The 13,851-nt window shown below is 65.8% G+C and overlaps 1 protein-coding gene across 1 annotated transcript in view; it reads right to left on the reverse strand.

Moving 5' to 3' along the window:
- The window catches only part of SEZ6L (seizure related 6 homolog like), a 15,300-nt gene extending 6,472 nt beyond the window's left edge, over nt 1-8,828 (reverse strand). Inside the window, exons 1-7 of the mRNA XM_085310276.1 lie at nt 8,126-8,828; nt 7,563-7,696; nt 3,440-3,632; nt 2,740-2,925; nt 2,117-2,282; nt 1,507-1,673; nt 275-469 (exon numbers count right to left, since the gene is read on the reverse strand). Of these exons, the coding sequence (XP_085166402.1) occupies nt 275-469; nt 1,507-1,673; nt 2,117-2,282; nt 2,740-2,925; nt 3,440-3,632; nt 7,563-7,696; nt 8,126-8,828 (1,744 nt within the window). The remainder of the gene's footprint in view (nt 1-274; nt 470-1,506; nt 1,674-2,116; nt 2,283-2,739; nt 2,926-3,439; nt 3,633-7,562; nt 7,697-8,125) is intronic.
- Between the last annotated feature and the right edge of the window lie 5,023 nt (nt 8,829-13,851).

The following is a 13,851-nucleotide window of genomic DNA, read 5'->3' on the forward strand; positions in this document are numbered from 1 at the left end:
TCACCCAGCCTCGTGCCCTGCATTGCCCGACGCAGCGCCCTGCAGCACCCAGCCCAGCGCTCTGCGTCACCCAGCCTCGTGCCCTGCATTGCCCAAAGCAGCGCCCTGCAGCACCCATGCAGTGCCCTGCAGCGCCCAGCCCAGCGCCGTGCATCACCCAGTGTCGTGCCCTGCTTCACCCAGCCCAGCACCCTGCATCGCCCGACCCAGCACCCTGCAGCGCCCAGCCCAGCACACTGCATCGCTGTGTGGTGCCGCGGCGGCAGTCACCAACCTCGGCACAGCGGCTCGGTGTCGTTCCAGTACGGGTCCCGCATGTTGACGCACTCGATGACGGCGGGGCCCTGCTCCAGGGAGTGCCCCGGGTCGCAGGTGAACTCCACGGTGGTGCCCAGGTTGTAGGTGGGGTCGGAGGTGGTGAAATTCCCGTTCTGAATGTAGGGCTCGTAGCAGTGGCCCCGCTCGAAGGCTGCGAGAGAAAGACCGGGTCAGCGGCACAGCTAGCGTGCCGGGTGCGAGCCGGCCAGGAGCGCACCAGGAGCGCACCGCCGGCCCCGCCGCTGCAGCAGGGCCCACGCCGTGCTCCGTTGCACCGCTGCACCGCTGCACCGCTGCACTGCTGCATGCCGCAGCCCGGCGCCGGCAGCGGGAGCTGCCCCCTCCCGCCAGGGCAGCGCCTCAACCCGCTTCCCTGCCCCGGGCCCCACGTCTCGCTGGGCTTCCTGCCGCTGCCTGGTCTGCCGGCGCGTCCTCCGCAGGGGCTGCTCCTCCTCTGACGGATCGCGGTCGCCCTGCCCTGCCCTCCGCGCCGGCGCGTCCCGTGCACGCACGGCTGCTCCGGCGGGCGCCGTGCCGGTGCAGCCGCGGGGCCACGACGCCGGCAGCGGCCGGGGGGCTGATTAGCGCGGATTTCTCCGGCGCCGGCAGGCTCCGATGTCCCTGTGCCGTCGGCGCTCCCCGGCTGCTCGCTACCGAGGCGCTGAGCAGAGCAGCGTGTTTTGCTCCTGCCGGAGGCTTCGGGCTCGGCCTCCCGCTAGCGCAAACCGGGGCCGCGCTGTCGAAACGGGGCCCGTGAGACCAGCGCGGTGCTCGCGGGAGGGGGCCGGCCAGCCTCCTCTCTGAAGGCGCGCGCGGCGATTTGCGCTTGCCACGAGCGATCCGGGACGAGCACGGCGCAGCGACGGGGCAGCAGGTTTAAAAGCATAAAGAAGTAACCGTTAACTCTGGGCACAGGTTACTGCATTTTAGGAATGCGGGACTTAAATAGCACCCAGGGGACTCAAGCAGCCGGCAGGAGGAGAGAAAGGCTGCAAGAAACGTCACCAAAGGTTCGCAAACCCAGCCTGACGGAGGAAGCAAGCGCGAGCGAGCCGCGGGGCAGGCGGCCGCCGGGGCCGGGGCGCGCGCGGGCGGTCTCCCCGCTGCCCCCGACGTAACCGCTTGTCCACAGGGCCGATGGGGTCCCGGGGGGCCGGGGCGAGCCGCGGCCGAGCGAGAGCGCGTCACCTTCGAAGCGGATGTTGAACGCCGTGGCGGCGGCGGGCTCGGGCGCCACGAAGTCGATCCTGATGGAGGAGCCGTCGCTGATGACCCCCTCGAAGGGCACGCTGTCGGCGCGCAGCGAGTCGTAGAGCACGGCCGAGCGGTTCGTGTCCCCGCCGTACACCACCATCCTGCGGGGAGACGCACCGCGTGCCGCCTGGCGCCCAGAGCCTCCGCGCTCCCCGGCCCACGCCGCCCTCCGGACGCGGCGCGGGAATTGCGCAAACAAAACTTCACCCAGCAGGTAAGTCTCTTCACTGACTCATAAACGGGCTCTGTTCTCTGATTTTACTACGGGTCATAAACCCGTTTTACGGCCTGTTGCCAGACTGAATTTTTAATGCTGTTTAAACACAAGCGGCGGCACCGTGCGTGCTTTGCGTTACGGACGCTGACGGCCGGCGGTGCACAGCGGCGACGAGCAGCGCTGGGCAGGCGGCGCGAGCGGGTGCACCGAGCGCCCGAACGGCACTTGGACGCTGAAACCGGGAGCTGCCAGCCCTGCCCGGGGCCGCCGGCCGCCCCTTCCCCGCCGCAGCGCCCGGACGGCGCGCGGACCCGGCCGCGGCCTCACCTGTCCTTCTCGTCCAGCAGGAGCTTCTCGAAGTGCAGGTGGAGCTTCTGGCCCCGGGGGGCCTCGATGGTCCACACGCAGGCCACGCCGCCGGTCTGGTTCCCGGGGTAGCTGGGCGACAGGACGCGGCCGATCGTGGCGTTGTGCACCGTCCCGCCGCAGGGCGCTGGCAAGGCGGGCACCGGCTCCGTGAGCCCGGGGCCGCGCATCGAAACGCCGCCCTCGCGCTGGGAACGCCGCCGCCGAGCTCGCCGGAGCGCGGGCGCCGGGGCCAGCCCCTGCGCGCCGGGCTGCCCCGCTCCTCCCCGCAGGCTTCGCTGCCCGGACCTCGTGCCTGGCTCGCCTTGGCCGCGTTTTGTGCGCCTGCATCTGCCTGTCCACACGTGCGCGCGCCCCTGCGATTTCCTCTCCCTGAGCCGCTGGATAAGCTTTGCCCCTCGCATGCAAACCCGGCGCGACTCTCCCCGATCGCAGGCACAGCTTGAGCTGTGAGCAGGACCTGGCGCTATTTTCCCTCTCTCCTGGGACTGTTTGAATTCACCGAGCAAAGAAAGCACTGCAGACCTTTTTTGGGGGGGGATTCCAGTTTTCTTACCACTTACGCTAAACAAAAATGACTGTACCTGAACAGATTGGTTCTGGGCTGCTCCAGTGGGGTCTGGATGCGTTGATGCACGTTAGCACCTTGGGACCTTGCAGCTCATATCCCAGGTGACAGTGAAAATGAGCGATGCCACCCGAGTGCAGATCCATCACAGTGACGTCGCCGAAGTCGGGTCTCCGCGGAAAGTTGCAGCTCAGCATGAACACTGCAACAAGCACGGCCGCGTCGGAGCCCAGGGCTGCGGCCCAGCCCTCCCGCGAGCGGCTGGCCCAACGCTGCGGAGCTGCCGGCTCCGCCGGGGCGCCGCTGCGGCCCACGGCCAAACGCTCAGCTGCTGAGCAGCTGCTTTTCTACCTGCCACTGCTTTCCACCAGACCTACTTTCTATTCTAAAAAGAATTTGCTTGCAGTCATTTATTTTTTATAGCTTTACAAGAGAAAAATAGATATTTACAGGAGTCTGTGCAAGAGGAGCTGCCTCCTGGGACCAGCAGCGGGGCAGAGCGGGTCCAAGGGCCGCGGAGCCGCCGCAGCCGTCCCGAGCCCGTGCACGGGAAGCCCCAGCGCTGCGGCACGGCCCAGCCGCCGTCCGCTCCATCCCCGCACAGCTGCACGCCCTGGACGCAGGGGAGAGCCGCGCGCCCCGACGCAGAGCCTCGCGTGCCGGTGGTCCACGCCGGCCCGGCCGGAGCCAGCCCGGGATGCCCCCGCGGCACCTACCCTGGTAGTGCAGCTGGAAGGTGCCCGGCGCCTCGTCCGGGAACGTGCGGAAGTAGACGGAGATGGTGTTCGTGGGGCTGCGAATCACCTGGCCCTCCACCAGCAGCGTCTGGTTGGCGAGCACCACCAGGGCGTCCTCGTCCGCGCCGCGGATGGAGAGCACCTCGCCGTCCGACAGGTTCACGCTCTTCACCTGCGGGCCCAGGGACGGCGCCCGTGAGCCGCGGGGCGGGAGGCGAGGGGCGCCCGGCGTGTCGCCCTGCCCCGGCGCCGCAGCCATCGCCCCGGGCGCGCGCGGGAGCCCGGCGACCGCCGCGCTGCTGATCCCGCGGCTCCCCGGGAGCTGGGCGCCAGCGGCCGGAGCAGCTCATCTGAGGGGCGGTTTAACGCCTGCTCCGCTTATGCAGCAAAAGTTAATCCACTTTTCGAGCTTGGCCGGGGGCCCCTGGAGCTCGCTGCTGGGCGCAGAAGCTCTGCACCTAAAGCAGGGTGTTTCTGAAGGGCTGGTGGCTCCCCCGACACCCAGGATCCCCCCCGCCACGGGGAACATTCGGGGACTCCAGTGGCAAATGCATCTAATGAGCAGTCCCAGAAGGCTTTAATTATTATTTGTAAGTAGCTGGAGAGTAACTTCACACTTGTGTTTCACGTCCATTTAGTGTATTAAATGGGCTCGTATTTCAGCAGAAAAGCACTCATCAGATCACTTGGCTCCTTAAGCGCGTGGAAGCCAGGGCTCTGTATGTAGCACACACCAAGCATCGCCTGTAATTGCACACGCTGCCGACGATGTTGTGACGAGAAGGGTTTGGGGCTGTTGTCACAAAACTCGCGTGTCTCCCCGGCGCGCCGGCGCGCACCCTCGCCCGAGGATGGACGTGCTGGGGCGCCGGGAGCCTGGGAAAGCGCCTGGGGAAGCGCCGTGCTGGGAGCCGCGGAGCCATTCGCAGCGCTCGGAGTCTTTCACACTTGTGCTGGAAGAAGGGAGCCTTTGGCACCCAGGCCGTCAACAAACGCCCTCCCTGCCCCAAAGTGCCGTAAGCCCTCCCTGGGTGCCAGGAAAAGCCCCGTCCTCGCCGAGTTCCTTCTGCTGGACGCCAGACTGCAGGACTGGGCCCTCGAGGTGTGCTCGGGAGGTGTTCGGGCTCCGGGCGCACGTGTCTTGGGCACTGCCACGGGCTCACGCGGCTCCCGGTTTGCAAGGCAGCGCTGCAGCTCTCTCCTTACAGCCCTGGGAGCCACCGAGCAGCTCACCGCAGAGCTGGACCGCAGCTGGCTGCCTGGACTGCCTCTACCCCGAAAGAGCCCGTTTCCCCAGACGGGGAAACGTCCTCTGGCAACGACTCGCACGAAACACGCTATCCAGCACCGAATCACTAGCACCCCGTGGGCGCCTCGCGCCGCGGGGAGCGGACCGTGCGCGCGGTTTCCTGCGGGGCCGCGGACGACGCGTTCTGACTTCAGTCCGAGCCTGAACCAGTGTCAGCTCCTAACACGTCTGCTGGGAAGACGGGAGGGTTCCTTGATTCGAGCTGTCAGGCTTGCTCACCCACGAGAAAACCTCTTTATGGAAATTCTATTTCTTGCCAAGAGAATTCAAGATTTTTTAAAATAAGCATAATTTAACTAAGCATTTTCAGACCCGGCTGCCCTGCAGCTCTCGCAGGCACAGCGGCGGGGTGCAGCGCGCAGCGAGGCCGGCGCCGGGCTTGGAGGCGCGCGGGGAGCGCCGGGCGGCCGCCAGCGCCCGGGCCACGAAGCCTGGCGAACGCCCGGGGCCGTGGCGTGCGACGAGGCCGGGGATTAAATCACAGTCGCTTCGATGTTAACCAGTCGCCGGCATCGCTGCGCGGCGGCGGAGGAAGTTGCACGGCGGGACTGCAGCTCCTGCCCGGCCTCGTTAGCTCCGGCTCGCAGCGCTCGAGCTCAGGCGCCCGCTCGTGCCGTGACGCCCCTGGGGTTTAACGCGCTCGACTGCTGCCTCCTCAGGCGCTTTGGTCTTGCAGACTTTGTACGGCGCAGCCCAGCTGTGCCCCGGGCACAGCGGCGTCCGTGGAGCTGGAGGAATTTCCCACCGGGAGCAACGTGCCCAGCCACGCTGAGCCTGCGGCCGTGTCCGGGGTGGGCGCAACATCGGCTTTCCACGCAAACAGGGAAAATCCTTCTGCATGGCACTGTCTCCTCGGCTGGGCTCATCACTATAGATCATACGTGACATCCCATGCGCAGACCAAAGAGAGGAAATAAATCCACGGAGTCTTGCTTGCCATGAATGCTGTTCCTGACTTCCTTGGGACATAAATCATGCTGCTGTTGCTGTCTAAGTGGTTAAAAGCCTTCTCCGGAGCTCACTGCCGTCAGCAACGGATGAGGCACGTCTCGGTGCCTCGGCCCCGAGCCCGGCGGCTCCCCGTGCGGCCGGCCAGGCGCCTGCGCCGCTCGCCTTGGGGGACCCGGGGAAGCAGAGCCAGCCCCGCACGCCGGCAGGAGCGCTCCGGCGGGAGCGCCCGCTCCCGATGCCGCGAGCCGCGCGGGGGGGCCGGGATTGCCGCGAGCCCGGGCTGCATGACCTCGGCGCGTGCCCGTGGGCCGGAGGAGCCCGCGCTCCGCCGCCGCAGCGGCGCCTGCCCGCGTGCCTCCTGCGCCGGGGAGCCGCCCCGTGCCTGCGCAGAGCCGCGGCCGCCCTACGGTTTGCCCCAAACCCTCAGAAGCATCAGCTCGGGGGTGCAGAGGCTGATTTTATGCTCCATTAAAACCTCAGCTTATAACGGAGCAAGGTCAGGAGCGATGTCACTTGGTGGGCTGTGGACAGAGGCAAATTTACAGCAGAGCAGTTTGTCTTTAGCACCCTGGAATTTGGGTTTAGAGCCTGGAAGACGGCGGAATTGCCATGCCAAGGCGTCGGAGCCGCGCGCGGGCGGCCGTGCTCGCCCCGCCGCGCACCTCCCGTCGGGGCTCCCTTGGCGGCCGCCGCCGTGCCACCAAGGCCAGCCCTTCGTGTGCGCCGGCCGAAGGGATGGGAAGAGCCCTGGAACCACTGCTGCTTTAATGCACGTTCTTAATTACGCTGACTAGAACTTAATGGATTTTAATTGAATACCAGTTGTGACACGGGGAAAATTGAATAAAGAAGGACGCCAGCCCACGGTGTAGAGCCGGTGAGCTGGTTGTGCTTGAGGCATGTGCCAAGGATGGACAGACACGGACAGAGCCCGCTCTTCTTCCAGACCAGTCACCTACCACCCACCGAAGCGGCTCAGCGCCGGCTGGCTCAGCGCAATGCCAGTGCTGATTGCCCGGAGCAGCTTCCTCCTGGCGACCCCGTGCAACGGGGGAAAGCTCCTCCGTGGTGTCAGACCCCGCGTTTGGGGCTGGCCCCGGCTCCTAACGAGGGAGCAGGAGCTCTGACCTGGCTGCCAGGCTTTCTCGTTACCGTGAATGTTGTGCTGTAGTCTGCATTTCCCGTGCATACTGTTCTTTACTGCTGTGGACGTTAATTGCTAACATATTTACAGGCTCCTTCCTCCATGAACTTGGGTCTCTCTTTGGTTTGGTCTCTCTACCATAGCATGCATACCTGCTGCTGGGATTTTTTAGCAGGAAACACCAGTTTGGCCCTGCATTTCCTGCTGAGTGGCTGGCGGGGATGTGGCCCTGCCTGAGTGCAGGGACTGGCATTTCCAAGGCGCCCCGAAGCAAGCTGCTGTGGCCAGCTGCACGCCTGGCTCCCCTTTGGGAGCACCGGCCTGCACCCAGCATCACAGCGGAAAGGGGCTCGGGATCTCGGGATACCTGCCTGGCGCCGGCTCGTGCCTGGCATCACGCAGGAAAGGGGCTCGGGTGCCCGCCTGGTGCTGCCGGTGGCCAGGACCCTGCTCCCGTGGCCGCCGCCAGCGCTGCCGCCGCTGCCTGCACGAGCACGGCCGCCTGCCTGTGCTCAGCTAATTGTGCAGCACATTAAAGCTTTGCTCAGATCTGACGTTCGTAATGTGCCAGCTCCCTCGTGTAGGTTATTTATTGCAGAAAAACACTGCATTTCCCTGGCGCCACGGCAGCGCTTGCAGAGCTGCTCCCGCCCATACCCGGTGCATGCACGTGGGGATGCTGGCGGTCGTGGTCCTACCTGGAGCTCGACGCCGTAGCCGGTGTAGACGGTGATGTTGTAGGTGCACTCCAGGTAGCTGTGGCGCGGCAGCGGCGGGTAGTCGGTGGAGTCGATGAAGCCCTCAGGCTCGTAGAAGCTCATGCTGCAGAGAACTGGAGACGAGACCCGCGTCAGGCCGCCGGGCGGGCAGCCCTCGCCTTCCCACCTCCCGCTTTGGGTGGCGAAACGGGGCTGAGCAAGCGGCTCTTTGCACCCAAACCCAAGGCCATTTCTGCAGGATGGCTTCTGCAGCACATCCAGGGAAAAAACTGGAGCAGGGAAACAGGCAGGGAGAGGGCATGGACATTTCCCATGTCCTGGCTGCGTCCTCGGCTGCTGGCCCCAAACCTCACGGCTCCGCGGTGCCCCTGCTCCGGCCTCCGGCACTGCGGAAACGTGGGGTTTGGGTAGCGCAGGAGCGCTGCCGGCACGGGCCAGCGCTGTTTGCAGCACGAGCCACTCCGGTTACCCCCACGAGCCTCCCACAACTCCCCGGCCCGGCCCCTGCCCGGCGCGCGCGCAGCCCGGCGGGGCGGCCCTACCCGGGGCGGGCTCCGTGGTTGTCACCGTGGTGGTCACGATGGTGGACGTGGTGGTCTCCTGGCTCTCGTCCCACGCGGAGCCGTTCGTCCCGCTCTCGGCGCCGCTCGTCCCGTCGAGGGCGGCGCGGCCGGGGACCGCTGGCTCCGCCGGCAGGTTTGCTCCCGCGCCCCGGGGGGACGGCGAGATCTGCAGCACCGCGGCGCTGGCGGTGGCCCCGCCGCCGTGTTCCCGCGGTGGCTCAGCCGGAGCTGCCTTCGCGCCACCCGCCCTGGCCACGGCGCCCGCCGGCGTGCGCGGCTCCTCCGGGGAGGCCGGCGGCGCCGGGCTGGCCTGTGCGGCGGCCACGGGCGGCCCCGGCACCGTGGGTTTGGGCCTCGGGTGCTTCCTCGCTGCATTGACTTGCTTCACTGCGGGCGGCTTCTTCCTGCTGGGCACGGTCGGGTTTGCATCGGGGGCGGCGGTGGGCGCCGGGTGGGCACCGCTGCGCGCGCGCCCAATGGTCTCCACCGGCGCGGGGCCCGGGGCCGTGCCGGCCGGGAGGAGCTGGGGCGCCGGCGTGGGGCCGCCCTCCCCGGTGGCTGCAGCCGCAGCAAGAGCGCCCGGGCGCGCGGGGCTCGGCGCCGCCTCCGAGCCGCCGTCTGCAAGAGAAGGGGGAAAGGCTTCGAAAGGCTTCGGCACGCCCAGGCGGGCTCGCCGAGCCATGCCGGTGCGCTCGCCCCGCGCGCCGCGGCCGGCCAGCCCCGCTTCCCCGCTCCCGGCCCCGGCCCAGAGCGGCTGCTCGGGGCCCTCCTCTCCGGCCGGCCGCTCCTTGGGCTCGCGCGCCCTGCGGGGTTTGGTGCTCCGCCTCGGGCGCAGGAAAGCTCCCGCTCCCACAGCTGCGCTCAGCAAACGCGGTTGCTGCAGAGGCCGCGCTCGCTCCCGCTGCCTGCCCCGCGCCGCCGGCCCGATTCACGGGCCTCCTCCGCTCTCCCGCAGCGAGACACCGTTTGCTTTTGAAAAGTCTCTCCTCAGGCAGCCGATAACCTTTCGCATGGGGCAAAGCAACGGACACGAAAGAAAGACGAATCAAAGCTGCCCCACCGCAGCTCTAGCCAGGGACTTCAACTGCATGAAATACAGATTTATTCACCACCAGCAGGTCTGATTGGGCTGCAGTCCACAGGGCAAAATAAGCTCTAACCACCGCCACAGCTCTACAAAACGTTGCATAAAGTGAAAGCTAATAGAACCACGGAGTCCACGTTTTCCATGGAAACAGCAGTTGCTAGGGAAGGCGCTTAATATGCTTTACTTAAAGGCTGCAACTCCGCGCGCCTGGTCCCTGCCAAGCAGCCCAGGCTCTGCGGGCGCTGGGCGCCCCAGCGGCTCCTGCGCTCGACATCCTGCTCGCCGCCAAGCCCCGTGCTGCGCCGTGCCGTGCTGCACCGCGCTGTGCTGCACCGCACCACAGCGTGCCATGCCGTGCTGCACCGCGCCGCGCCGTGCTGCACCATTCTGTGCCGTGCCGTGCTGCACCGCACCATGCCGTGCTGCACTGCGCCGTGCCACACTGCGCCATGCCGCAGCCACAGCCTCTCCCCTGGACCGACCCCTGGGAAAGCACGACGGGCCTCCCTCCGCCTTGCCCCCGCCTTCACCAGAACGAACGTTATAGAGCTCCTTTAAACAAAAGCACAGCAGTTATTTTAAAATTTTGCTTGATTTTGAGCATTTCAAATTCAACTGATTGCTGGCCCAGAATGAAAAGGAACAGAGGAACTTTTTGACATGAAATGTGAGATGCGGGGACAGCTCAGGGTTACTGTCACAGGTGAGCGCAGTTCCGCTCGGAGTCAAAGCCCAGTTTCACTGCTCTGTGGTTTTAATGCCTTTGAATCTGCCTCTGACGTTTCAGCCGGAGTTTTGCCATTAGCAGTCTTTGCTCTCGCCGCTCGAAGCTCCGCGCTCCAAGCGCAGCGGGAGCGGTGGGTTGGCAGCACCGCGGAGCGGCCGGGGGAGCCACTCGGCTGGGTTCGGGGTCGGAGCGTGCAGCGGCGCGGCGCTCGGCTCACGCAACCGGGCCGCCGGGCTCGTGGCGGTGCCAGGGCGGCGGCGGACGGAAACGAGTGACCGAGAGCAACCTGCCTCCCGGCTCCGCTACGGCTCCCTCCTGCAGAAGCCAGATGTTCTCCGCTGCCGGAGAGCAAAGCGGCCGGCCGAGGGCAAACCTCCGCAGAAGCGGGGACGGGCCGTGCGGGCTGCAGGAGGAGCCTCCTCGCGCCGCCGCCGCTCCGCCGGGGCTGCGGGAGCGCCAGGCCGCCCGCCGGGAGCCTCCGCGGCAACGGCTGCTTTATCTCCTTAGTCGTAGGCACTAAATCATAATCTCATTGCGGCTAATTGCATCAGCGCCAGGGCAGCGTTGGCCGGATCAGCGGCGAGCACCGAGGATTTGCTCCGCGGGCACGGCCGGGCGGGAGGCACGCCGGCTTCGCCCGCCGGCCGGCGCCGCGGCCCGGCACCGCGGGAGCCGACCTGACGGCTACGCGCCTCCGCCTGCTCCGAGCACCTTGCAAGGAGGACTCCTGACGGCGAGGGGAGCTGCGAGGAACCGCAGGCCCCTCGGAGGGGCCGCGCCACGCCGCGCCGCGCCGCGGCTACGCTGCTCGCGAGCCTCCGCCGCCGCGGCTCCCCCAGCCTCCGTGCTCCCTCCACCGGCTGCCTCTCGTTGCATTTGTAGGTGCTGATCCTGGAAATACGCAGGCGCCTGTGCTGCTTTCTGCAGAGGACCGGGCTCTCTGCAGGAGCCGGGCTCGGGCAGTGCAAGAGGCGCCCGCCGGCCTGGGGCTCCCGGCCGGAGCGACCGGCGAAGGAAACGGCCTGTTGAAGTCTGCTTCGCTCAGTCTGCTAGAAAATCAAAGTGGTCTCTGGTGGGAAGAACGGTAGATAAGGGCTCGCAGTACTGAAAGGCGCAGGCTGGGCAAATCAGCCTAAAGGTTGTAGCTCCTTACGGGGACTTTCAGAGGCCAGAGACTTCTTTTGAGAATGTCTCTCCATGTCTTTTCAGCGACTGATTGCAGGTACTTGGGGAAAATGCCTCTCTGCTGTGCTTGCACTCAGCCCTCGCCAGGCAATGCCAGAGCCCAAGGCAGTTCAGCTCCTGTTCAGCCCTGTGCGCACAGCCTAGGCACTGCTGCGTCTGCTGCAAGGCCGGGGGGACGCGGCACCCGGCCGTGTGCCGCTGTGCCGGCAGGAGCTGCCGGTGAGGCTCCTGCGGTGCGGCCTGGCCCCATGCACTCTACCCTGGGGGCCCCAGTCATGCTGTCGCGGCATCGGGATGTGCCCTGCCGGGGTGCAGCATCTCCAGGACGTGCTGTGCGGGGCTGCCACGACATTGGGGTGCATTGCACTGGGCTGCCACACTGCTGGGATGTGCTGTGCCGGGATGCAGCACCACTGGGGTGCACCGTGCCGGAGCACAGCATCACTGGGATGAGCTGTGCCGGGGCGCAACATCACTGGGATGAGCTGTGCCGGGGCGCAACATCACTGGGGTGCACCATACCAGGATGCAGCATCCCTGGGATGAGCTGTGCCAGGGTGTGGCATTGCTGGGCTGCACCATACCAGGATGCAGCATCCCTGGGATGCTCCACGCCAGGCTGCTGGCCAGGAAAGGCAACTGGCAGCACCAGAACGCTGCAGCCTTCCCCTCCTTGCCGCCCCGGCACCAAGCAGCAGCCCGCCCCAAGCAGCGGGGGGGTCTCTGCCCTCTCCTGTGACACTTTCTACAACTTGAAAATTTAATTCCTTAATTAGCAGCGGTTCAGCAAATTCATCAGCCGATTCTCCAGCACATTAGCAGACATTACACACACATCGCCTGCAAGCACCGGCTTGTGTTCATGTGGCACAACCCCGGCAGCTCCTTGCAACGTGCTGCACTCACTCCTCACGGGAACGCCGCGCTCCCACGCTCGCTCCCCGCGGGAACGCCGTGCTCCCGTGCGGCCTGCCCCTGCCGGCACCGCTCCCGTGAAGCACCCCTCCGGCACGGCACGGCCAGTGTCGGAGCGAGGCGGGCGCAGGCCGCGGTGCCCCGCGGCTGCCGGCGGCCCCGTCCGGGTGCTCGCGCGGGAGCCGCGGCCCGTGCCGCCGGTGCACGCACAGCAGCGACAGCCGGAGCAGCGGTGTCCCGGGGTTGTTTGTCATGTGAGCTCTAATTCATAGCGAGTGTTGCTATCACAGTATATTTTATGCTTTCAGAAATTTGACTAATTTCTTATTAGATCCTTTGCCAGGATGCATTTAAATGGTTCTGTCCTTAACAGAGCATGAAATAAAGTGCTCTGTATAGTGACTCTGTAATGAAGCTCTGCACATGCTTTAGTTTGCCAAGAGAAAATGCACATTTCAGGGAAGCGAGTGCTGGCCAGGCTGGAGCTGGGCGACGAGGGCCCGTGGCGGCTGCCCGGCCTCACCGCCACCCCGGCTTTGCTCCGCTCACTTCTGGAAGGAAACCATCAGCTCTGCCCTCCAAGGGCAGTGGCTCTGCCGGGAGCGCAGGCGGCGGAGCCGCGATCACGTGCCACCTCGAGCTAATCCGCTAGACTAGCTCTGGATAAAAGAAATGTTATCGGGATGCACAACTGGTTTATCTTGTAACTCTATCAGGAGCAACTGCTACGTGGTTCGAGCCTGGAAAGGATTTGCTAAATCCATGCAAGTGTTTCCCGCAGCTCCAGCAACACGGAAGAGTTAGCTGCAAGACCAATACGAAATGTGCTTTGCGTGGCATTCTCTGTGCGCCCTCCTGTGCGTAAGAAGACCAGCTATTTCCTCAGACTGTGTTTTTCCAGGCACAAACAGCTTTTTTTTTTGCCAATTAGGATATTTTTAGCTTGCTCTTTTGAAGAGTTTTGTCTTCCTGGTACTTAGAAATAAATCTGCTCACGCATTGTGATCTGTGCACGCGCAGCAACGGATTTCGGGTCACGGCCTCGGCTTGCTGGGACGGCCCAGACACATTAACTTACTGATACGTGATGTACGAAGCAAAACAGAGACTGAGGCTGCAAGGCCGGGCAACTGAGAGAAAACTAATTAAACGTGCGCTCGAGCCGTCCTCTTGCCACGCTTTCACGCACTGTCAGCTTCGCTCCCCAGGAAAACGAAACCGGCTCTTTCGCGCTCGCTCCCTAGCAGCAGCTTGGGTTTATTTCTCACAAGTCAAGGCCACAGTCTGCTCAGGCAGCTTTCGCGGCGCTTCGGTCCCGCCGGCGAGGAGGCGTCGTGCGGGGTGGGGACGGGACGGGGACGGGGACGGGGACAGGGCGGGCAGCGCAGGGCAGCGCTCCGGGCGGGGGGCTCAGGGCACGGGCACCCTCCGCAAGAGCTAACGTTAACGACGGCCGCCCCGGGCTCTGACTTTGGTTCGGGACCCGCGCGTCGGAGACACGAGCATTTTAGCTTCTGGAACCTGGATTTGCAGGGAGCAGCGGGGCACCCGGCAGACTCGGAGCGCCGGGAGAAGGCAGCTCCCAGGCCGGCCAGCCCACTGGGCCGTTTGCAGGGCTCCCTGGGCTTCTCGGTCCGAAATACGCTGCCTGGGCGGTGCCAGCACCGGCGGCACCGGCAGCACCTCACCGCGGGAGCCCCGCGCCCGGCTCTAGCACTCCGCAGAGCTGCTGCTGCTGCCCCTGCTCGCCCGGGGGGCTGGCGGGGCAGCGGGGGGGCTCCCCAGCCCCAC

The sequence above is a fragment of the Rhea americana genome, unplaced genomic scaffold, assembly GCF_003343005.1.
Source record: "Rhea americana isolate MKP2758 unplaced genomic scaffold, rheAme1 scaffold_315, whole genome shotgun sequence".
In the NCBI taxonomy this organism is placed as follows: domain Eukaryota; kingdom Metazoa; phylum Chordata; class Aves; order Rheiformes; family Rheidae; genus Rhea; species Rhea americana.